The sequence below is a fragment of the Anarhichas minor genome, unplaced genomic scaffold (genome assembly GCF_050575085.1).
Source record: "Anarhichas minor isolate MPS153535 unplaced genomic scaffold, ASM5057508v1 ptg000021l, whole genome shotgun sequence".
NCBI classification, from domain to species: Eukaryota; Metazoa; Chordata; class Actinopteri; order Perciformes; family Anarhichadidae; genus Anarhichas; species Anarhichas minor.
The window spans coordinates 6875444-6899725 of NW_027466467.1; the positions used below are offsets into that span (position 1 = coordinate 6875444).

At 43.6% G+C, this 24282-nt stretch overlaps 1 protein-coding gene across 1 annotated transcript in view; it reads left to right on the plus strand.

Moving 5' to 3' along the window:
* Positions 1-15802, plus strand: part of cdh4 (cadherin 4, type 1, R-cadherin (retinal)) — a 55613-nt gene extending 39811 nt beyond the window's left edge. The window contains exons 6-13 of the mRNA XM_076096283.1: positions 2108-2293; positions 2573-2826; positions 7324-7466; positions 11590-11826; positions 12609-12842; positions 12965-13104; positions 14410-14574; positions 15046-15802. Of these exons, the coding sequence (XP_075952398.1) occupies positions 2108-2293; positions 2573-2826; positions 7324-7466; positions 11590-11826; positions 12609-12842; positions 12965-13104; positions 14410-14574; positions 15046-15252 (1566 nt within the window). The 3' untranslated portion in view covers positions 15253-15802. The remainder of the gene's footprint in view (positions 1-2107; positions 2294-2572; positions 2827-7323; positions 7467-11589; positions 11827-12608; positions 12843-12964; positions 13105-14409; positions 14575-15045) is intronic.
* Positions 15803-24282: the final 8480 nt, after the last annotated feature.

A 24282-nucleotide genomic window follows, 5' to 3' on the forward strand; every position in this document is an offset into this window, starting at 1 on the left:
TGTACAGCGCTGTAGCCACACTGATTTCCCCTGGCTGTACTACTGTAATACTCAAACGTCTGAAGGCTAGTCGCGTTAATAGACAGTTTCAAACATGAACAGCAATCATTAGAAATGATCCGGCATAAGTGGCCCTGTTTTTGAAGGGTTCTGTGTAGTGCTGACCTTCATACATTTGTGATCTATTGGCATGTCGAAGGCTCATAAATTAAGACCCTGGCACAATCTGTCAATGCGGATTCTTCGAATGGTGAAGTTATAAAAGGAATTTTCACCCCGCAGGGTCAACATCTGTAGGCCTAAAATGTCCCTATCTCACCCCCTGCCTCTGTGTTTTTGTCTGCCCAAGTTCTTTAAAGTAAAACGACGCAACTTTCGAAAGTAGAAAACATGAATTATTCCTTTTACAGATGAAAAATTTGATTCATAAGCAATAAAAACTTACCTTTGCTCAATGCAATCCACTCAGGGTTTTTGGAGCCACAGTCTCACGTGGTCTGGTATGACCAGTAACTTGTGTGACTCACTCTGTGTTTTCAGAGGGCTTCAGTGCCGCCAACGCTGAACACACTGAGTCTTGAAAGTGACTTTACTGACCAAACGAGTAGCTCATTGGTGAGTGACAGTACAGTTGTGAGCTCAGCCGTGATACTCAATACCTTACTTCCTGGTTATAAGCTTTTCAAAAGAACATGAAAACCACACACAATCCTAATGTGATTGTGATGTTCTTTTTAACTACAAAATCCTTCAGAAACTGGAAGTCTGTGTCTCTGGTGGCTTATCAATGAGTCCACATTGCATTTTAGTGAGAGTGGCCATTTTGGAAGCGTCCTCTCCTCCAGTCAGCACCATTGCGTATGCCTCTGAGAGGGCATACTCCATTTGGCCGTCTGACAGCGCAGCCCAACAAGCTTGGAAGGTTCGTGGTGCTGTTTGTTGCTATAGAGCCCGGGGTGGAAATGAAATGGAGGAGCCCACACACACAAGAGACTGAGAGTGCATATTTAATTTGTTCTGTGCTTATCAGCGTGGTCGTACTGCAGGGGATAGGAGAAGAAGAGACACGCGCGCATGGAGGGAGGGAGGGAGGGAGGGAGGGAGGAAGGGAAGAAGAGAAAGAGAGGAATGGGGCGGTTTGGACGCTGCTTCAATCCCACGATGATGAAGCCATTAAAGTGAACAGCATCTGGCAGACACACCCCATAAACAAGTTAACGCTTCACAAGAGGAAACGTGGATTATTGCCTGATAATGTGAGCTTTTAGTGTGTGTGTGTGTGTGTGTGTGTGTGTGTGTGTGTGTGTGTGTGTGTGTGTGTGTGTGTGTGTGTGTGTGTGTGTGTGTGTGTGTGTGTGTGTGTGTGTGTGTGTGTGTGTGTGTGTGTGTGTGTGTGTGTGTGCGCGCGCGCCTTGGAGTGCCCATCCCTCTGTAGCTTGGTAAATCCCTATAGAGGAGGACATGCATCCTTTTGCGCAGTGAATTCTTCTTCAGGCTCTGCAGCTGTAACCAAGTTTCCTTTCAGAGTTAGTTCAGAGGGGAGTTGTTTCAGATTGCAATATAATGAAGATCATTAGCCAAAGATTATTCCTACCACTGCCTTAATTATAGTACTCATCTAATTGCTTATTAAGACCTAGATTTGGTGAAAGCACAGAATCTAAATTAAATGGGTAAACAACTAATTGAACAAATCCATTAGTTTAAATAAGTTTCATATGAGCAGACGTGGCGTGGAATAGGGGACAGCATTAAGATAATGGGAGATATGATTTTCTATTATCCACATTTTAAACAAATACGAATCCTTCTGTCTGCTGTCTTCCTCTCCTATCTTTCTAATTTCTGCCCCATTTGTTTTGCTCTACACTCTCAATGTAATGAGCATTATTGGCATGACCCTAAAAGCAGTTTGTTTTCATAATAACAGTTATGGAAAATGCTAAAAGATTGATGATGACACAAGCGAATGTTAAGAACCTCAATAAATCAACTCATTAGCATGCATTAGCCGAGTGCTGGAGCAACATCAGCATAATGTTATCTCTCCCATGCTGCCTGCTGTCACCTCCCTTCCCTGCCCCCCTCCCTCCCTCCTGCTCTGTAGTTTTCAGGGGAGGTGCCAGAGAACAAGGTGAATGTGGTGGTGACCAACCTGACGGTGGTGGACAGGGATCAGCCCCACAGCCCCAACTGGAACGCCGTCTACCGCATCGTCAGCGGAGACCCCACTGGACACTTCACCATCCGCACCAACCCCATCACCAACGAGGGCATGCTGACGGTGGTCAAGGTAAAAATGACGCCGCGCATTCGGCTTCTCCACACACATCCCGATGTCTGCTATTTAGCTTTGTTCTCCATTATTATTCCACATGACATCTTGCGTTTCCACCTGCTCTGAAGTGCCAGATGTTGAGTACTTTGGTCTCGCATTGTTTTCACTGAATTATATGTCATTTCTCAAATTGGAACACAATTAGAACTAATCTCGCAATCAGCCACACTCATTTCCCTCCCATTTTGTTTTCTGCATCTCTCTCTCTCTCCCACCTCCTCTGTTCTTCTCTAGCCGGTGGATTTTGAGATGAATCGTGCCTTCATGCTGACCGTGGTGGTTTCCAACCAGGCCCACCTGGCCAGTGGCATCCAGTCCTCGCTTCAGTCCACAGCGGGAGTAACCATTTCGGTTCAGGATGTGAACGAGCCGCCTGTCTTCCCTGTCAACCCCAAGATGATCCGCTTTGAGGAGGGTGTGCCCGCAGGGACCACTCTTACCGTGTTCGCTGCTCAGGACCCTGACCACTTCATCCACCAGATTGTCAGGTACTTTAAACCGCAGTGGTGTCATAGACCCCTAGACTATTATTGTTATAATAATAATACCATACAGCTATCTACGCTTATCAATATACACCCAGTGTACACTATTATGACGGGCCCTAGTGTAGTTATGAATTTATGAAGCACACACCCACACACCATTATATCGGCTCGTCACATGATCAACTAGAGATTTGACATCGGATAATATCAACATACACGAACAAACATTACCCAGCAATCATCATTAAATATCTGTATATGACAAAAGTACCAAACTTGGTGAACGAACTTGGTTCATTTTTGAACACGTGTAATTCCCGAGTGGCAATTTGAATCACTCTCCAGATTGTTTGGTCTTTATATAAATAATATCTTATAACACAACATTGAAGGTTAACTAATTAGAGTAAGTGTCATAAATAATAAGCAAACCATAAACAACACTACCTCCTACACACAAATTAACAAGACATTCATTTATTACGGAAATGAGGAGAAAACGTTTATGGAAAATGCAAGAACAGAGTCATCATAGGAATCCACCTCCTTAAATACTATGTGCGTTTTTGCAGCATTAATACAATAAACGATTTGCTAAATGTCATAAAGTCCCGATAGATCCTTTATATTTATGCATGAAATGATTTTTATTTGATTTATGTGTACCGTATTTTCCGCACTATAAAGCGCACCGGATTATAAGGCGCACCTTCAATGAATGGCCTATTTTAGAACTGTTTTTATATATAGGGCGCACCGGATTATAAGGCGCATAGAATAGAATAGCGTCGTAAGCGTGTCTCTTGAAAGGTGCCATTTTGGGGTCTTTATACACACAAGTGGTGTTGGACTAGGAGTAAGCACAGTACCGGTGTTTACCGCGGTGCGGCTTTGTAGTTTACCAGTCGTACTGAAACATTTTGACAGAGCGCCGTGTACAACCAGTATGGATCAACCAATTAACCAATTGATCCATATATAAGGCGCTCCGGATTACAAGGCGCACTGTCGTTTTTTGAGAAAATTAAAGGCTTTTAAGTGCGCCTTGTAGTGCGGAAAATACGGTACTTTTTAAAAGTTTTAGTTTCTGTGGGTGACACTTTGTCATGTCAGCAATCACTGCTCATGCTACCTGCTGCATCCTCAACCTGTTTAGTTCAAACAACCATCTGTCATTTCTTTAAATGAGCATGGAGGATCTTGGATACATTTGCAGTTCAGGACTCACATTACTGTGAGGACTAAAGCTCCTCTGAGCTCCTCTTGATAGTCTGTATCGCGAGGCATTTCCAATATTTCGCCCACCCTGTGTACAATATGTATCTTCTTTTCAATCAGTGTGTCACCAGTGTTTTATCAGCTGTGAGCAGTTTCTCCACCGTTTATCCCTCTTCGGTGACATTCTCAACCGACCCTCCGCCCACAGACCGGGCTCCTGTTACCTCCCCGTTGCCAGGCGACTGGTGTAAAGAGGTCATCCTGTAATGAGCTGGCCACTGTCTGTCTGCCCTCCTTAGATCCCTATCTCCTCATCCTCCTCATTGAACCCATCCTTCATCCATACTGGGGTGACACACCGCGGGCATGGTGCCATCCAGGCATCGACCCTGTGTCACAGAAACTCCCACATGCCCACTAAGGTCCAGCGGCACCGTTCCACTCCATAGCCAGCTCCAACGTGAGGGATTGATTTTTCTTAATGTCAGTGAGACGGCCTCTTCCACTGAGGAACCCAGTGGAAATGTTACTGAATTGATATCGAGGGAGGGAGTGGGAGATATACTCACATATACAGTACACACTGCACAGAGGAGTGAGCAATATCCACATTTCAGGTCTCCGAAAAAGACATGTCATGCAAACTAAGTGGGCTGAGCTCCTCTGCTCTTTGAGAGAAGCAACTCCTCTTTTACTCTCTTTTTTCCGCCTCACCCCTCCCTCTCCCTCTCCCTGACCCTGTCACTTTCTTCTCTGTCAGTCTGTGTGTCTGTTATTGATGGGAGCTCAGAGCTGCTGTCTTCTCCAAAGCAGCTTGCCAGCAGACGCTCAGCTCATGCTCAGACAGCCTCATCTCTGCTGCTGCTGCCGCTGTATTCCCTTTAGGTGACCTCGCTTGAACCCTCACTGAAGTTCACAACAAAACAAAAAAAGACACAGAAATGCAGAGCCGTAGACTCACAACATGCACACGAGCTCCCACAGAGGATGAGTGAAAGGCCTGTGCGTGAGCAGTGGCTGGGAGAGGAGCCAGCTCGTGTTTCTGAATTTTCTTGCTTTATTCTCTCTCTGGTGGAAAAGAGAGAGAGATGATGTGAGGGCGAGCCTTTTTGCCAACTGATTTTACTGTTAGATGTGATTTAAGTGGCAGCATGAGCTAATTTATGTGTGTATGCATATGTGTGTTTGTATGTGTTTTTCTTTATTTTTTGTTAGTATGAGAATATTAGCCCTGCTGAGTGAGGACATGTTGGTTAGTCCTCACTTCTAAAGGGTCTTAGTTTAAAGCCTGGGTTTAGGATTAAAGGGGTACTGCGAGAGTTCAGTAACGCACTTCCATGAAGACTCAAGAGAGACAAATTAGAAAAGGAAAGGTCGAAATCAAATCAGCATGGGTCGAGACATCCTGACATTTACACAATGTCTACACAGCCCGCAGAGCAGCAGCACCAGCTTCAGTCCTCAGGCTGTGTCTTCAAGTGATGGGTTCACGCACAGTATTGAGTGTACTGTACGTCACCTGCGTTTTGGCAGCACTCAGAGCCTTCTCAAACATTTAGTCTCAAGTGCGGGTCCAGCTTCAATAAAGATGGATTCTACAATTCCCAACAATGCAACTCAACAGTGTCTTTCATTGGATGCTCCAACCTCCAAAATGACCAATTCTTTCAAACCCAGCACCCCAACTGTGTAATGCAAGACCTGTCATCAGTGGAGTGCCCTTTAAGGGTGGAATTAGTGGTGAGTTTAAAGGTTCTCTCTACGAGAGTCAGAGCAAATCTATGATTGAGGGATTGCCTCTACACGGCTCTCAACATGGCGACGCCAATGCAAACAACAGTGCTGACAGAGCTCCTGTGTTTACCTGGGCGGGGGGGGAACCGGAGGGTGGGCGCTACGCTTTTGTGACATCGGCGTGGGTCAGAACGGCATTATTAGCCGTAACTACCGTCTGAGTGCAGCGCGAAGCGGTGGCCATGAGCTCGCCAGCGGGGCACAACAGAGACACATGCGCTAAAATGCCCGAATATCTTTTCAGAGGAAAGAAAAAAAAAAATGTATTCGTAATTCCCCTAAAATTAGGAAAAGTCATGAATTATCGCAGCTGATTTGACTGTAATGTAGGGTATGTTTTTGAGCTGCTAATGTGGGCCAGGAGTCTCCAGGGCCCCAAACAGAACATTAAGGGTTAAGGGTTAAGACAATTTGCTCTGCACATGAAGACAGCAGGAGGTGACACCTTGTTGGCACAGGAAGGAGATGAGAGTGCCAGGCATGACACGCAAGCGACAGTCTAACCTCCAGGGTAACAACAGATCCTGACTAATACTGCGTGACAATGTCTTTCACTAGAAATTAGATTTATTTTCATGTATTTATTCAATCCTCTAAAGAAGAAAAATGTGAAAAATGTGATAGCTGGTATCTGTCATTATGTCCCTTTGTCTGCCTGTTTACTAAGTGTGCACCAGCGTAGAAGTGTGTGTGTGAAGCTGGAGGTGGAATTAGTTTTCTCCATGCCTGTGAGGCTCAAACTGACCAGTGTCGGCCTCCAACGCACTTTAAATAAGCCCCCTTTCCCCCCGATCACGTTTTCTACCAGCCATGCTTACATTCAGACACACGTCTCTGATCTCTCTCACTATTCCTCTCTGTCTGCTGTGATCTTTCACCTCCACCTCCTGTCGTTGTGGTGACACGCTGACAGTCTAACCTTCGAGTGAGACTTCTCGCTTGTACGCAATTAAACATTTCTCATTAGACCTGAGAGAGAGAAGCGCTTCCTCCGCTCGGCAAGTTTTTTAGGACTCGTCATAGTTCTTAATGGGATTCATAGACTTTAATTGCAGCTGTCGCGTTCCACTCCGTTGACGTATCGACCGGTGACAGCGTTGAGAGTTGCTGTGGCGGCTGTGTGGGTACAAAGAGCGGTGAAGTTGTTAAGACCGCTGCTCGGCTGTTCTGCAACTGGGTTCAGGTTTTCATCGGTCTTCGTGCTAATGAGCTGCTGCTATGATAAGCTCGGTGAACATATGTTCCGCTTTCCATGTCACTGTAATATATCAAAGGTGCTCGCCTGGTATTGCTTATTATGGTAATGAACATTCAACCTGGTGATGGGTACTTTGGAATAAAAGATGCAGAGCTGCTGGAATTCAACTAACAGTTGGCTGCAAAAGTCAACATCTGGCATAAGTTTCCATACTATTTGTGTTTGGATTAATGAAGTGTCTGGCTTTCTCCCTGTCCCTCTGTCTCTGTGGATTTGTGCGTGCACAGGTACTCCAAGCTGTCAGATCCAGCTAACTGGCTGAAGATCAACAGGACCAATGGTCAGATCACCACCATGGCCCTGCTGGACCGAGAGTCTATGTACGTCAAAAACAACGTGTACGAGGCCACATTCCTGGCGTTCGACAATGGTAAGTCCGGTAAGTCACGATGACTGTGTGTGTTGTGACTCTAAATAAATATTAAAACAGTAGGACACGATTTTCGATCCACCACTTTGGTCTAGACCAAAAAAATCTCTGCATCTATTAGATGGACGGCCAGGAAATTTGGCGCAGACGTTCATGGTCCCCAGAAGATGAATCCGTATGACTCTGGTGATCCCCTGACTATTCTCTAGCGCCACCATGAGGTTGGCATTTGTGGTTTTGACTGAACAACCTCAAGAAATAATATTTGATGGATTGAGTTTTTATCTAACATCATCCGGTCACAATTGTTCTTTTATGACCAAATACCTGTATACGTATAGTGCTACTTTGCTAAACATCAGCATGTTGGCATTGAGCATTTTAGTATGCTGATATTAGCATTTAGCTCAAAGCAGCACTACGTCTATGAACAGCCAGCACCAATGGAGACTGATAATCTGGTTTGTTTTCTATGTGTTTTTTTTTGTTTGTTGTGAAAACATTACATCAGCTATATTTGAATATTGATAACCATACATCAATCATCATCTGACTGAAAAGGAGGCTGCTTAATATAATTTTCATCATCATTAGAATGAAAGTACTGTAGCACAGGCGGGATGAATGTAGCGGATGTCATTATGGGCTACAACGTAGTTAAGGAACACATTTACCTGGCATATTTCTCACTACTCTCGCACTTATTATCCAAACACATTATGAATCATGATGTATTATATTATAAATAGGGTCCATAAATTCAGGCAAGGTGCTGTGCTGTCGCTTGACATAATAGTGTACGGTAACTTTCTTGGATAAACTGGAACATAACTCTTGTCACTAACACAGGTCTAACTTATTACATAGGTTACTGCCTCTAAACTCCTTACGACCAAACTGAGCAAGGCTTCCCGTTTTACTTAATATTAAAATAATGTCATGGACCAGAGGTCCACAAACACCGAGCAAACAGTTGTGGATTTGTGACATGGAACTCCATAAATGGTGCTTGTATTTGTTAAATATGTTACTTTCCTGCCAGATACTCTGCAGTGTGTGTGGACTGTGAATGTGTGGGACGTTCTGTTCATATACTGTACTGTATAAAGTAAACAGGGCACAAATATGCACAGACCTTCATTGCCCTGCTTCTGATGGATGAAAAAATGAAAACAGGATCTGCCAATGAAGGTCTTGACAATGTGTGAAGCTTAACTAAAGCACTACAAATAGAGGTGCTTGCTCTCTGTGTAAGTAGGAGGCACCCAGGTGTTTATACTCCAGTGAGAAATGAGGGATTGGTTGCTCCGAAAGCACACAATCTTAAGCTCAAAGTGTTGACTCCCTATTGATTCTGGAGCCCAGTGTCAACAAGGGGATATATTCCACTTTGATTGAAATTCTCTTTACTTATTCTACTCAAGCGAAGCGAAAGAAGCAACAAAGCACCCAGCCAATCATAACCGACAAGACGGTCGATGGGCCTTGGGGCCTGCCAGGGGCAACGGACCTTTACATAGTTGATGCACCAAGTTACTGTCTGATAGAGGAGAAAAAAGTTGAAATATAAAACTGATGAGCTACTGGGGTAAACTATGCTGCATTGCATCAGGAATTTTGTTGGACTTGCTGACAGTCTGTGGGCAGTGGGCTGTCAACCGAATATCAAGGCTACAATATATCACTGCAGTATGTTTGTTCAACGGAGCAGTACACACACTTTCTTCATCTGTAGTTGGTAATGGTACGACCACGCAAACATCCTGCATTCACTTAAGTCAACGTGAAATAGTAGAATCAGCAAACTGTAGTAAGTAGCAAAAGTGAAAGTATTCATTTTGCAGAATGACACATTTTAAATTGGTTTATATTAACTGTATATTATATTATTGGCAAATTATTACTGGTTACTATTATTTGTGATGAAGACAAACATTTTGTCATCGTATTACAAGAGTTAATGATTCTTGGCTAAATTCACTCACACGCTACAAACATTAGTTACTGAAGCTCTTGATTTACATGCGTTTGTCAGATTATTTCACATGTGATTTTGCATTAATCTGCTATATTGTGACTGGAAAAAAAACGCTCTTATGAATATCATATCGATTCAAACCATGTGAGTGAACCCTGATGCTCGGTTATTTCTGCGTTGCCTACTTTAATCTAACAAATCATCATATCATACTAGAGGCAGATCTGTTTTGCAAGTTAAATCTTAATCTTTAAAGTAGCTAAAGTGTTCACATAAATGTTGTGGAGTAAAACAATAGATCCCTCTAAAATGTAGTAGAGTAGAAGAACCTACCTACTGCACTTCATTTAATTCACCCCTGGAGATTAGAATGATTATATGATTATATCCGCTGATTTTTATTGAGTCATTTTACAGATTTCTCCATAACTCAAGAAAAAACAACCTTAATCGTCTGCTGTTTGTTTTACAGCACACTGGAGTCTGTTGATCATTTTAATTATGCCCATATGTTTATATCAGTAATTTGAACCACATCCCAGTGGAAGCAAACACTAAAATGAGAGAGATTATCAATTATGAGTCTTTGTTTTGCAGCGTGCCCACACTTCTGCCAGTGCTTGCTTAGCTTTAAGCCCCCGAAAACTTCACATCTTCAAGTAATTCCCTATTACATTGAATATTAATGACTAAATAAGAAACTATCAAAGTAAGATTTTGCAAGAAACCATCCTTCTGTGTTATTTATAATATGGTTTTAGCACTCAATAACTCTGCTGATAAGCTTCATTTGGTGTGTGGTTTGATCAGATTAGATTGATCGCAGCCTGGCAACGTAAATAAACAAGCCCATAACTCTCACGTTTTGATTTAGATGTTGCGAAATCCTGATTGATGCATGGAAATATGTCATCGCATCGCCCCGACTTGGCCTTGACTGGCCGTCTTGTGTTCATGCAGGGATGACTGTGGCTAAGTGGATAGCAGGGCCGTCTTTCAATCGGAGGGTCGGCGGTTCAATCCCCAAGCTCCGGCTCTGCTAGTCGCATGTCGATGTGTCCTTGAGCAAGACACTTAACCCCAAAATTGCTCCCGTAGTTGTGCCTACGGTGTAGAAATGTGATAGACTCTGAATTGTAAGTCACTTTGGATAAAAGTGTCTGCTAAATGACTGTAATTAAATGACACCCCCGCTCAAAGTAACAAGCTGATTGAGAAAATGCATTTCCAGGGCCTTTAAATATTCTATTCAACAAAATCAGTTAGAGGCATTGAGTCAGATGCACATGTTTAACCTCACACTAGAGTGCAACCTCATTACAATATGAGACAGCCCAGCAAGACAACTTCCAGTTCACTTCACTTTTCTGAAAGCAAGCGATGCACTAAAAAAGAACAATGAGGCACTTATTCCCAACACCGTGTTGTACACCACCGAGAGCAACAGAAACAGCGCGGCAGGAAAACAACATTTCTCAGTCAGTTATGCGCTGTAATTTAAGCACATAGGAGATTTGCTGCAAATGCATAAAACATCAAAAATGTGTCTCGCATACTGATGGTTCTGTTCCGGCCTGGCAGCTGTGAGAAACCCTGAATAAGTTATGATGAGCTTGTGTTGCTGGATGCAGCGAAGGGTTAGCGTCATTACCCAGTGGGCCTCGCGGAGTGCAGATAACAGCAATCTCTATGTGAGCGTTGTCCCATCCAGAACGAGTCTCGCTTCGGCCTTTTCAGGAAGCAGCCACATCTAAACGAAACTGAAAAATAAAAGTATGCGTCCTTTCATTTGTTCTGGCTGTTTTGTTTGGGTGCTCTGTACAAATGTACTCAGTATTGTCCCTCCACTTTCAGCCCCTCAGTAAACAAAATCTCTCTTCTTCCCAATTGTTTACTTCCCAATTTTCTCACTTCCGCGCTCAAATCAGCTAGAAACATGTCATTGAAATTGAAGGATTGTTTTGCTTACTTCTGTTGCTTTCTCATCACACTGTCTCTCAACTCCCGATTTTTTTTGCTCCATCTTCAAAATCATCTCATTTGTACTCCTCTGCCTCACAGCCGTTCACTCCTCTCTCTCGATCGCCACGTTATTATCTCGCCATCTTCCTCCTTTGATCTCTTTACCTCCTCTCCTTCCCTCAGGCTCGCCTCAAGCCAGCGGGACAGGAACCCTCCAGATTTACCTGATCGACGTGAACGACAACGCGCCGGTGCTGATACCCAGGGAGTCCCAGGTGTGCGAGCACGCGCGCCCCAACTCCAGGGTCAACATCACAGCCGCAGACGCGGACGCCGACCCCAACGTGGGGCCCTTTGTCTTCGAGCTGCCTTCTTTCCCCGCCAGCGTTCGCCGCAACTGGACTATCTCCCGACTCAACGGTACGTAAATGCTGTACTGCAGCTCCGATTCATATTGCAAATATTTCCCCCACCCTTGTGATGTATAATTTAGGAGGTATGTGGGAATGATATATTTTGCATCCCCAGCTGAAATAAACCATAAACGTAACAGATGGGATGCAAAAGCCCTCTCCAGAATAACTGGCGACATCAATCAGGGGACCAGGGATGGCTGTAAGCTGCGAGAGAAGTCCAAGTTTAACAAAATGTCTCACAAAGCTCACAGTGAGAGACGCGGGTGCCATCCAGTGTTGACGTACGATCCATCGTTTGTGACAAATGAGATCCATTCATCTCTCTGTCCCCCGAGCAGCCGATCTGTCACCTAATCCACCCAGATGGATGTATCACAGCAGTTGTCTTGAGGACAAATCTGATCACATACCTGGATTCTTTTCCCACCGAGGCTCTTGTCTTAGCTTGACTGAGTGATAGATGCTGAAGGTCATACGTTCTGTTTTCTTTTTATATCTCGAATGCCTCCTCGCATACATACATGTCAGAATGATTGCTGTGCAGTTTGTTTGGTTGCAGCTTTTATTTGGTTTGTCATTCCCTCGTACCTACGCACATGATGACATGATATCCTGCAGTAAACAAAATGTAATTCCTCCGCAGTACACAGTCTAATCTTATTTTCCCCTTCTTCTTTTTCTCCTCCTCATCCTCCTCCCACTCACTTCCCTCCATCTCCTAATGTTGTCCCCACTTTCCATTGTTTTCTCTCCATCACCAACACTATCTCGCTCCCCACTCTCCAGGTGACTATGCTCAGCTGAGGCTAAGGATCTCTTACCTGGAGGCGAGTGTGTACGAGATCCCCATCATCGTGTCCGATTCGGGGAACCCTCCTCTGTCCAACCGCTCTGTGATCAGAGTCAAAGTTTGTCCCTGTGACGATAACGGGGACTGCAGCGCCACAGGGGCTGTGGCGGCCGCCGGCCTCGGCACCGGGGCCATCATCGCGATACTCATCTGCATCATCATACTGCTCAGTGAGTGTGGAACAAGCAAACCTTTGCACTATTTGGATCGGTGTATCAGTATGCATCATGTCGTGAAAATGAGAAAATGTAGTTTGTAAGACTGCAACTGCTGCCGTTTCTGTGCTTCACAGGCATGGTTCTGCTGTTTGTGGTGTGGATGAAGCGCAGAGAGAAGGAGCGGCAGGCGAAGCCCCTGCTCATCGACCCCGAGGACGACGTCAGAGACAATATCCTCAAATATGATGAGGAGGGAGGAGGAGAGGAGGATCAGGTATCGTTTGACAATCATAAATATATACATAATGAACTAAAGACATGAAAGGCTGTACGCCAGCAGCGGCATGAAAAACTAACATCTTTTGTTTATAGATGGTATTTACGGACTATTATGAAAGGTCGGGAATGTATTGATCTATTACATTAGACAACTTTATTTATCCCTTTAAGGGAGACTAGTTTGGTCAACAAGAAACAAAAGAGACACAAGTCAAACTAGCGTACTGTGTATTCCAAGAGGACATTAGCATGGTTCAGGAATCTGTCCAAATCCTCACGCCTGAGAAGCTGGAACAGGCGAATGTTTGGCATCTTTGCTTGAAAAACAAGTAAATCTTGTCAGTTAATTAATTATCAAAATAGTCGTTGCGAGTGTTGCAGCTTCGCAATTATTAAAAATAGGCTGACACATCTGAAACAGGACCAATGAAACATAATGAATATGAGATGAAACGCTCAACTCCTCATTAAAATGATATTCAAAGAAAGACATAGAAAATTGTTTAAAACAAATAAATTGACGATGAGGATTGAGAAAGTCTGGATCAGCTGCCTCGCCAATAGCGTTTGTAGAGAATAATAATGTACTTTTTGTTTGACTTCGAAAAAAGTTTTCAGTGTGCCCTGTGCCCTACAAGCAAGTGCTGAGGATGAATGTGCTGCTTGGCTTGAATGCCAAGTACAGTTGGAAGTGCAACTCTCTCCATGTGAGGAGTCCCTTTTCTGTGTAGATATAGCTGTATAAGTTATAGCCCTACCTCAAACCACAGATGCTATCGCTTCCAGTATTTTCTATTTATTTTTTTATCATTTTAGACTTCCCTGAACGTCCTTGTTTCTAACAGTAAAACACAAGGAATTGTGGGTAATTCCCTCAAGCAAAGACTGCAGCGCTGCAGATTTACAAAAAAGGACTGAAAGTCTGTCAGAAAGCCCTGTAGCACAGATGTATCTGCAGGTCAGCCCTGAGCCCTCGCAGACTGAAGAGGAACGATCATCAAAGGCTGCTGTGAGGCTGTGAGGACGGACAGTGGGAGCCGTACCAACTTGGAAACTGGGCTAGATTCAAAACACAATGCATGTCCAGTATGTATATAGAGAAAAGGGTTCATGATTTGGGGTTGAATTGCTAAGTGACCCAACTGAATGTTTAAAACAAACACATTATAACAGAAGAGCAGTCAGTAAATAAACAAAAAATGATTGTAGATTTGGCAAACGTAGGAAAAAAAAGTAGATCATTATGTTAAGGTTACAATCTTGATTTTCATTCACCATTCCCTCTATGGCCTTCATCCAGGACTATGACCTGAGCCAGCTGCAGCAGCCCGAGTCTTTAGACCACATCATCAGTAAGCCGGCGGGGGTGCGCAGGGTGGACGAGAGACCTGTGATTGCTGAGTCACAGTACCCCGTCAGACCCAGTCTGCCCCACCCTGGAGATATAGGAGACTTCATCAATGATGTAAGTTCAAGAATGGAGGGAAAATGTCTCGGGTGTTGCATAGTTCCCTTAACTGTTTCTGTGTGTAAGCTGGGCAGCATAGCAGTGTCCACAGACCTCATTGATGTGACTCATACAAAGGTTTATTTTCCAGAAATGTGCTCCCATCAGCAGGGATGCTGTGATAAATATTTGTCCCCCGTACAGAGCTCAGTGTCAGGCTCTGAAGCAGCATTCAGACCATGATGGAACAGTAAAACCCTAATGGCTGGGTGAGCAAGAAGAGATGCGGTTTATTGCTACTTTTACTGTCTGGCCACCTGAGCCTGTGAAAAATCATCATCTCGGTTTTATTGTTGATGAGCAAAGACTGGCCTAAATCCAGTGTCGCTAAAAGACCATCCTGAGAGTATGTAGGTCTAACCACACCAAACAGGAAGTGTCGTTACTGTAGAGTGGAGGTTGTATATCTTTCATTCTTTATGTCTCCAGGGTCTGAGGGCAGCAGACAACGACCCCACAGCTCCTCCCTACGACTCCCTGCTGGTGTTCGACTACGAGGGCAGCGGTTCAACCGCTGGATCCGTCAGCTCACTGAACTCCACTAGCTCAGGGGACCAGGACTACGACTACCTCAACGACTGGGGCCCTCGCTTCAAGAAGCTGGCCGATCTCTACGGGGGAGGGGACGATGACTGAGAGCGGGGTGCTGGGTGGGGCTGCGGCAGGAGTCTTGGAGAGGCGGGGTCGGTTGGATGGATGCTCCCAGAAACCGCGCAGGGGCCAGGAACACGACGCAGTCTCCGTGGTAGACGTTGTGAGGAACAGACCTCGCTGCTCACAGCGACCGATGCCCGCAAACATGAATTCCCGCCGCAGCGCAACTGTATTCTGGCTTTATATTTCGTAGTGGCGAGTTTCTAGTGTGACGTTTTTTTTTTTTTTCTCTTGGTTGTTCTCTCACCGTGCTGGACCCCGGAGCGTTCTGGGGATGAATCAAGGCGGTCGTGAGAGACACGAGTAGTGAATTTGTGCTGATTTGATTTTTAAAACAAAAAAACATCCCTTGCTTTAGTCTCACACTGAAGAGAATGTTTTTGGGGCGACGCTCTCTGACTCTCTCTCTCTCACTCTGTCAACTTGAATTTCCTTAGAACAGAAGCACTGTCATTTTATAAAGTGCCTTTTGTGGTGTGTTTTTGTATCAGACTCCTGCTATCTCAGGATCGGTTGCCATTTGTGCAGTGCAGTGGAGGCACGTTCTCGCCCAACCCCCCCCCCCCAACCCCCCCCCCCCACCCCCCTCACGCTCCTCAAACCAGCCATTCCTGTCACTCTCCCCTCCCCTTCACAGTGGTGCAGATGAACAACCCCAGCAGCCAGTCCCAGGAGGGAAGGACACAACCAGGGCAGACTATCGGATATCATAACCCAATGAATTATGGCCTAATAGACGAGCCAGTAACAGTTGCTGTGGGGAAGACAACACTCTTCCCCCGAGGACCTGCTCAGTTTGACTTTCACAAGCATCACCTGTCGACACGCTGACATTGTGTGAGACCATTTTTATACATGTGGGGGTTTTCTAATTTAGTGGGGAATGCCTGCCTTTCCTCTGTGGACTCACGAGTTTAGGAGCCTTTATGTTGAGATGCTTGCCTGCCTTGTATGGTTTTGTGTTGCTCTCTCCACAGTGTAAAGCTTATGTAGGCATGATCTGAGTAGTCAGACGGTGTAAGAAAGTGGAACATGAAATGACTTGGAACAATCTGAAAAAGATTTCTTCTTTTTTTTTCTTTTTTTTGTCGCCTTGAACATTCCTGTTTTTTATAGGCCAACAAAAATATTAAAAGGTGCATGATTTTTTTTTTTTTTTTTTCAAGATGTTTTACTCAAAGCACTTGTTACTATGTGGTGAGAATGTGAAAATAGTCAGCGGAAACTATATGAGTATACTCTGTATAAAGACACTGAGAAAATAAAAATACTGTAAGATACCTATTTTTGAAGTATTGATGACATAAAAGTTGCTGCTCTTTCTCTAGCTCTTCATTGGGCTTAGGGGATTTTTGGCCCGTTCATTTTTAATATGTGGTTATTTTTGTTTCTTTGTCTTCTGTTGAAGCATTATTCCATTTTTGTTTTTTTTAAAGATGCCTGCTTAAAACATGTTTTGTTTCAGTTTTGCTCTGCTTTTGTTCTCATGAGATTGTTTTCTAAAAAATGCTTTGTTATACTCCTTTTATATGTGAAAACACAGCCTTCCCCTTTCACTCTCTATTGTCTCTGACAGATGTGTTCCTTCTGTTGGCCTCTGACCTCGGGACAGAGGAAGGTTCATTAGCCATGCCTGCTGATAGTTGTTCTATTATTCAGTGTCCTGGAATTCTTTTATTCAATCATCTAGATACTGGATGTGTGCTTCAGAAAATAAACAAGACGTGTTTTGAAAATGTGCCATCTTTTTTTTTTTTTTTTTATTCCCTGCATTAATCATCCTCAGGTGTATGCTGAACTGTGTGACATGGCAACTATAATTGGACTCCGAGTTTTAGATTATAATGGGCTCATCTTGTTTTGAGGATCATTAATAATTGCAGCTCCGTGTCGAGTAGCCTTGACTATAAAACCCTATGTGTTGGAATTTCTGATATGTCGTCATCGTCGTTCCCCCCCCCCCCCCCCCCCCCCCCCCCAGTGGTAATATTTAAAAAAGAAACTGTTTTAGACAGCATTGTATGCCTCTAACCCTCCATACACAGAAATTAGCTTTAAATTACTGCATTTTCACCTTTGTTCATGAACTTATTGGTTTGTCTTTGCACACTGAATGACCATCTTTATTTTTTTTTACAGTTAAATAATGTATTTTTAAGTGCAGGAGTTTTTCATTTTTAAGTGATAAGCAAAACAGACTCCCTTTGGAATTACGCAGATAATCTTTGACCCTATTGTTTGGAGAAGGCTTCATTTTCTAATAAAACACCCGCTATCCGTCCTTTTATTGCATTCCAGAAGAGGGAGTAGGAGAGGTCAGGAAGTGTATTTGTGTCCGTTCCTGTGATTTCAATTAGTCAGTTGAAGCACCCAAAAACCCACTGGGGACTTAAAGGGATTTAATCCTCTCCGGCTGTGTGTCTATCAATTAGCCACACCATTAATCCCCACGGCGTAATCTCATTAGATAGAGCGCCTTTAATGAGACACCCAGAGAGAAAGCAGAGAGGCAGGCAGTAAGAGAGAGGGAGAAAAATGAGGCGGTGGCGAGATGCAGGTAGGCCGTGTGTAGAGGTGATTAGTAGGATGGAAGAGAGGGTCAGCAGAGTGAGAGGGGAGGGGGGTCTATAAGCACGGCAGGGACAATGCATAACATTTAGAAATGGTTTGGGAAAAAATGGTTGAATATGAGGAAGAGAAATAGAGCGATACTTAATCTAGTGTTGTCCACTATGGCTCGAGATTGGAGGAGTGGGCAATGGAGAGGGAAAGATTCCTCATCTACTGGAGTCTCCCAGTAATGAGAACATCCGGTAAGAAACCTAAATGAACCTTTGCTGTAGTGAATAGGGAAGTCTGCTATGGACCAGGCAAAAATACTGGACCTATGTCTCTGTAATAAGAGAGCCATCAGAGGTGGGCTCCACTGCTCTGAACTAATAATCAAGTTAGTAAAAGGTCATCTTGGTCATAGCCAGTCAGCAAGATACGCAGATTCATTTCAGAGAAAGTTTCTTTCATGGGTTTAGCCGAAGTTCACTTGGTTTCCATGTGGCAGATAGGCAGCAGGAAAGAAGAAAGCACACTCGAGTTGCCCCCTTGATAAATGGCGTATATAGACAGAGCTTTGCTGCTGGCTGGCAGCCAGTGCCTTGTGTGTTGTAAATAAAGTTCTCCTCTTCAAACATGTCCATGCCTGGCTTTTTTCATTTCCTCGCTATATAGCTAGTGAGTCTCTTGGGCTGGAGCTGGGAAAAAGTCCAATTTGAAAAACACCACCGGATGTTGGTTCCGATGCCGGCTGTGTGATCAACTGTTCCTACTTTAGTGTTGATGTTGCTATTCAGCAAAGGTACCGCCCGGTACGGGCTGGCTCTGCTGCCTGCTTTTCTGCTGACACCACTCTGAGCCTCCTGCTATTTCAGGACTTTAGAACGAGATCAAAGCAGCAGAATAAATTTGATGTTCCTGCTGGAAGTGTGGGGATGGTGGGGGTGGGGGGTGGATATCTACTGTTTAACGACCAGCCATTTATGGATGGCTGGTCCACGGGAGACACTCTGCTATTACCGAGACAGGATGTTCATATCAGTCGGGGCTGAAGCGGTCTGTGCATTATCAAACAGCATTTGAAAAGAGCCTTTCCTGCTAATCGTGATTGCTTTTTGAAGCGGAGTATCGTATCAATAAAGGGCCTTTTTACTCCCCTACATTTATTCAACAGCTTTAGTTACTGTTGGTGAAGTAAATGCAGCCAGTGAAGTAACTATTGCAGTAGAACAGTAGTTTAGTATAAAGAGCAGGAACGAGTCCTAAAACCCGGTTCCCTCATCTCAAAGTCAATGTTTTGTTTTTTATGTGTTAATGTGTTAGCTGCCTGAAATAAGGTCTGTAGTTAACACAAGCTTAAGGGATTTTAATGTTTTCCCCTACGTTACAAAGTACGTCAGTAAATACACCTCTTGTGGATTTTGAAGCTGTTAAGTGTCTTAAAAAAGGTTACTAACAAGTGGCTAAATGAGACAGAGTGTTCTGGGCCACTAGTACGCTGTCACAGCCTCGTTGTGTATATTCTGCTCATGCAACTGTGGTGTAACTATGCGTTGTACCCCAATGATATGACATGTAACATCTCCTCTTTTAACCCTCCTTGGATTGGCCTTCAAAAATACATCATCACCTGCAACGCTCTATTGTAGCACTGCCTATAAAAAAAAACTGGATTAACAACTGAGCAAAGCAGGCAACAGCCCTGGGGCCCCGCTCCCTCCAGGGCCCCCAAAAAGCAGACTCACTAAGTCAGTTAGTTGCACATAAATTAATAACACTTTGACTTGTCAGTACTAAAAACCACAGGAATTACTTAATTAATGAGGTGTTCCAGTAAGCTATAAAAGTGAGTGTGTTTACATGGATATGAGTATAATACCGTTTATGATCAAAACTGGGATGATAACAGGGACGCATGTCCATGTTTACACACTCAGGGTGGCATGAACTCGTGTCTATTAGAAGGGTCATATGTCAAAATATATTCCTAAAAGCTATATTATATAAATTATGTTACAAATAAGGGATTAAGACAAGTTAGTTTCTAATATTAGTTGGATGAATTAATTATGTAAGGCAATTAAACTAGGTAATGAGGGCTTAAGACCTATCATATACACAGTAGGATGCACATAGTTGAATAATGAAAATGAATGGTTCTCAACAATATTGCAGAAAACAGTGGGTAAACTAAATATAAATAAACACTGATTGTGCCTTTAGTTTCAGGTATATTTGTTTGATTGGTCACTGTAGGTTTGAGTCACTACCACCTGTAGTAATTGGTCGCATGTCCGGAAGAGGGCGGGATTCAAAACAGAAACAGCGGGCAGGCAACCGGAGCTACTTGCTACTTGCAGACCCCACGGTGACCCGGATAGCTGTGTGGGTCCCCTGATGAAGACCACTGCTGGCCCATTCAGATGCGACGAGGATTTCATCTCCGCCACCGCGGCATCTAGCGGTGAGGGTTTCACAACGAACTGCTCCTCCAGGACTGACAACGAACTGTGAGTTGAACTTTTCAGATTTAAGCCTGCAACTTTTTAATTTGTATTTTTGCGTTTTACATTAGTTACCTATTTAGTTTATTTATTTTTGCACAATTCAAACAATAAAATAAAAATAAACAAACATAACAGAGATAAATAAATATCAGTGCAGGAAGAGGCAAAAAGCCAACTGGGCTCATTTGAAGCCTCCACCTATATAATATTAAAATGTGACAATATTACAGAGAACATCAAATGAATATGCATAAGATATGACTCTGTAAAATAGTATTGACAAGATGTTTTTACAAGATATGAAATATGATAACAATATCAATACATTACAAGCAAAGGAAAATGTAATTGTGTCGATTGTGTGCCTGCATGTGTGTGTGTGTGTGTGTGAGAGTAAGCATGGGCTTGTGTTATACACCTGCATTAACTCCTAAGCAATAGTAATTCTCCAAGTCCCTATGAGTGAAACAACAATAAATATAACAGCTAAAACAAGAAAGACATGAACAATAATACATTAAAAAAAAGCAATTACAAAACAGCAATTAGATTTTCTTTAAGGCACCGTTTTAAACATTTTATAGAGGAACATTTTATTGTTATAACTATATATTTAAACTGAGCTGAATTCAAACTTAGTTTGTTATGGGAAAGCGTTAGTAGTTAAAGGGGTGAGAAATAGGGTAGAGGGGGGGGGGGAAGAAGGGGGCTGCAATGCTATACATTTTACATGAGTACATACATTAGTTACACTTACACGATGTATGTTAACACAACTGCCCAAACACATATGGATATGGAACTATTCAGGAACATCTATCATGAGATCACCATGAATGATGCATTATGGGATTGTCCCTGTAATATTTGTTGATGTCCTCAACACAAGTACATGGAACCTGTGTGGTGGTGCTGCAAATGCCGAAGAGCCCTTTGGAGGCCGACTTCTCTTGGTGATTACATGCTAGAGTGCAGTTGGAAATTCAATCTGCATCCTCGAGCAGAGCAGCTGCTCTAATCAACTGGGTGAAATTCTTCACCTCAGCCACAGGTTAAGTGCCTTTCCTGGGACACTGGCTACATGTCTAAATGGTTTGAGATGATTCCTTCACAGCCAAGTTAGTCTCTGGTGTCCTTTAGGGTACAATCAACCTTCCATTCCCATCTGCCCAACCATTTCCCTCCGTCAGCATCACTCCAGCAAGACAGACCAAAAGCTTCCCATGAATAATGGATGTGCAGCGCAATAAATAATTGACCACCACACGTGAAACAGAATTAATCTTGTAAATGTATGATGATGATATTACAATAACATGAAGGGACAGAACGACAACCTACGTGTCTGGCCTTGTTTCCTTTTCTAAGCTGATTAGTTGCAGCTTGATGCCTCTGTTCCTATCTTTGTGTGCTATGTGTGAAAATTCCTCTCACCATCTTAAGAGCATTATTTCAATATGTTTTATTGTGATTATGAATGAGGCACACGATCATTTTTGTCTTTCTGAATCTTTGAAAGTGCATCAAGGTGAGGCGACTTTTTCTGGCCTAAAGTTCTCTCATGGTCATTAATATTCCATTTTGTTTTTTCTGATCCAAAATTTGCAGACATTTCATTTATAGTATAGTTCATTATTGGGCTGACTTTGCGTATTTGCGTGACTATGTGGATGACAATGTTGGTCTGTCGAATTATGGCTGTTGTAGTGTATTTGTTAGTCATGTACAGATTGTACAAATTGAAAGCTGCACAACATCGCATAGCTGTGACGCATAGCTGTGATGTTGAATTATACCATTTACCATCGCTGAGATGGAGCCCAGTGTTCCAGAACCTTGTGAACATTAAGCCAAAAACTAAAAACATCACTGCAACTACCGGGAGGAGTGGTGAGGGAAATACCCATGGATCATTGCTGCCTTTACGAGATCCAAACAAAGCATTTTGCACGCCCACCCCCCAACTCCCCTGAACCCAATTTCGCTCCATTCTCATCCGGTCGTTGCCATGCAAGCATTTAGCTCAAAAGCACTGTTGTGCCTAAGTACAGCCTCACAAAGCCACTAGCATAGCTGTAGACTCTGTAGTTTAGTTTTGCCATAAACCTTAGCTTGTTTGTTACATTTCCTTGTGTGAACCACAGGTGTATGTATGCTCAACACATTTTGGTGCCTGTCCCGCCTCATATAGGAGATGACTTTATAAACGGAGATGTTCCTCTCCTGTGGGCCGACGGCGCCTGCTGCTTGACCTGATTCAACTCCATTAAAGAGGCCAACAGGCTATTAACCCCCGCGTCAATACCGCACAGGTTTAGCCACACTTACAAACCCATTTCAGCAGCAGTCATAAACATTGGCCTTATTATAGTATCTCCGGGCCAAAGCAGACTGGCCCCGTCGACCCCATAACAAAAGAGTCCGAAAGTCAGCATTAACCCGGCTGGAACAAGGGCACACAGGAAATGGACTTGCAAGGAGGCGTAAACTAATGAGTTGTTGTTGAATGTTATATTGCAAGGTTTGATTATTCAGGAAAGGCTGAAAATCATTCACTTTCATACCAGGGTGAGAGCGGTTATAGGCTACTGGATTTGTGCATCTTAATGGACGATAAAGTGCCACATCAGTTCATCCAAATCCCATTCTCACGTTCCTCCTTGGGGGGGAGTTTTATTCATAAGCTCCAAGCTTAATCAACAATATGCAAGGAGGCGTTAAAAGGGATAAAATGAATTAACTGACTCTTAGTATTGCATTTGTCTCACAGTGTGAATATGGTGGGATTACAAATGGAATTTTGAATTCATTGGTTTGCAAAGTAGTGTCAATGAAAGAACACCACAACCCCCTTATTTATCTTGCTATAGGGGTCTTACCTTTAATCAAGATTTTCATAACCATCTGATTCATATTAGTGATGGGGGCGGGGGGGGGCTTTCATCAGCCTCTAGCCATCATTAAAACTGAGCCCCTCTGTGAGCGTAAACAAGCAAAAATAATTTCAGACTGGAGATTTATCACAACAGTGCAAAAGGAGCACCCTGCTGAGACGCACTATTGCTGCAGTCAAATTGCATCTTGGATTCAGACAAAAGCAACAGAGCAACAGTCACAGGCATGCGTGTGCCTGCTCTCACACACGCACACACACACACACACACATTAATGAACTTACTTTTATGTGTGGTTTATTATATAATCTCACCCGGGGGTCATAAATGACAACAATTAATGTAACAAATGAATAACAGCCCCCCTTTTAATAAATGTCATGGAAGGAAACGGCGATGTTACTCCTCTGCTCTTCCCTCCGGCAGGCTCGGGGTGTTTACCCAACACCCTCAGGTGCAGTGACTGAGACGTCGCTAGGCAACCGCACCATCCCCGTTGTTGCTCTGCCTCTGGCACTCAAGTGGGAGCTTATGTGGACTTAACTCTGAAAGAGCAGCAGTGTTGAGGAGTGGAAGGAGGATTACCAGGAAAAATATTGGATTGGGCTGAGGCACAAGGGTCGAGGCCTAACCTGAGTCACCAGCACCAAGACGGACGCCACGAGGGACTGCGAGGCCACGCCGGCGCTGTACTCATGACGGAAAGCTTGTTTTTTTTTTATCCAGCTCTGCTCTCTCACAGCATCACAGTGCTGTGATATCATTGGCAATCCAGGGTGTTTCTCTCCCTTTCTTTTTGCCTCACAGATTGGCTTAGTGGTCTGTTGTGTCCAGCAGAGCAAAGCGTGAACATGTGAACGTCAACCAAAATGTACCGAGATAATATTAACTATAAAGAAGAACCTGCCGTTTCAGTCCACGTCAGCTACAGGAGAATCCTGTAATGGGGTAAAATTGCCACCTAGTGGCTCCCAGATGTACTTTCATTATAGAAAATGAAAGTGTGGCTCATCACCACTGATGGCTCCAAATGTACACTTATTGTTCCTCTTTGGTCAACG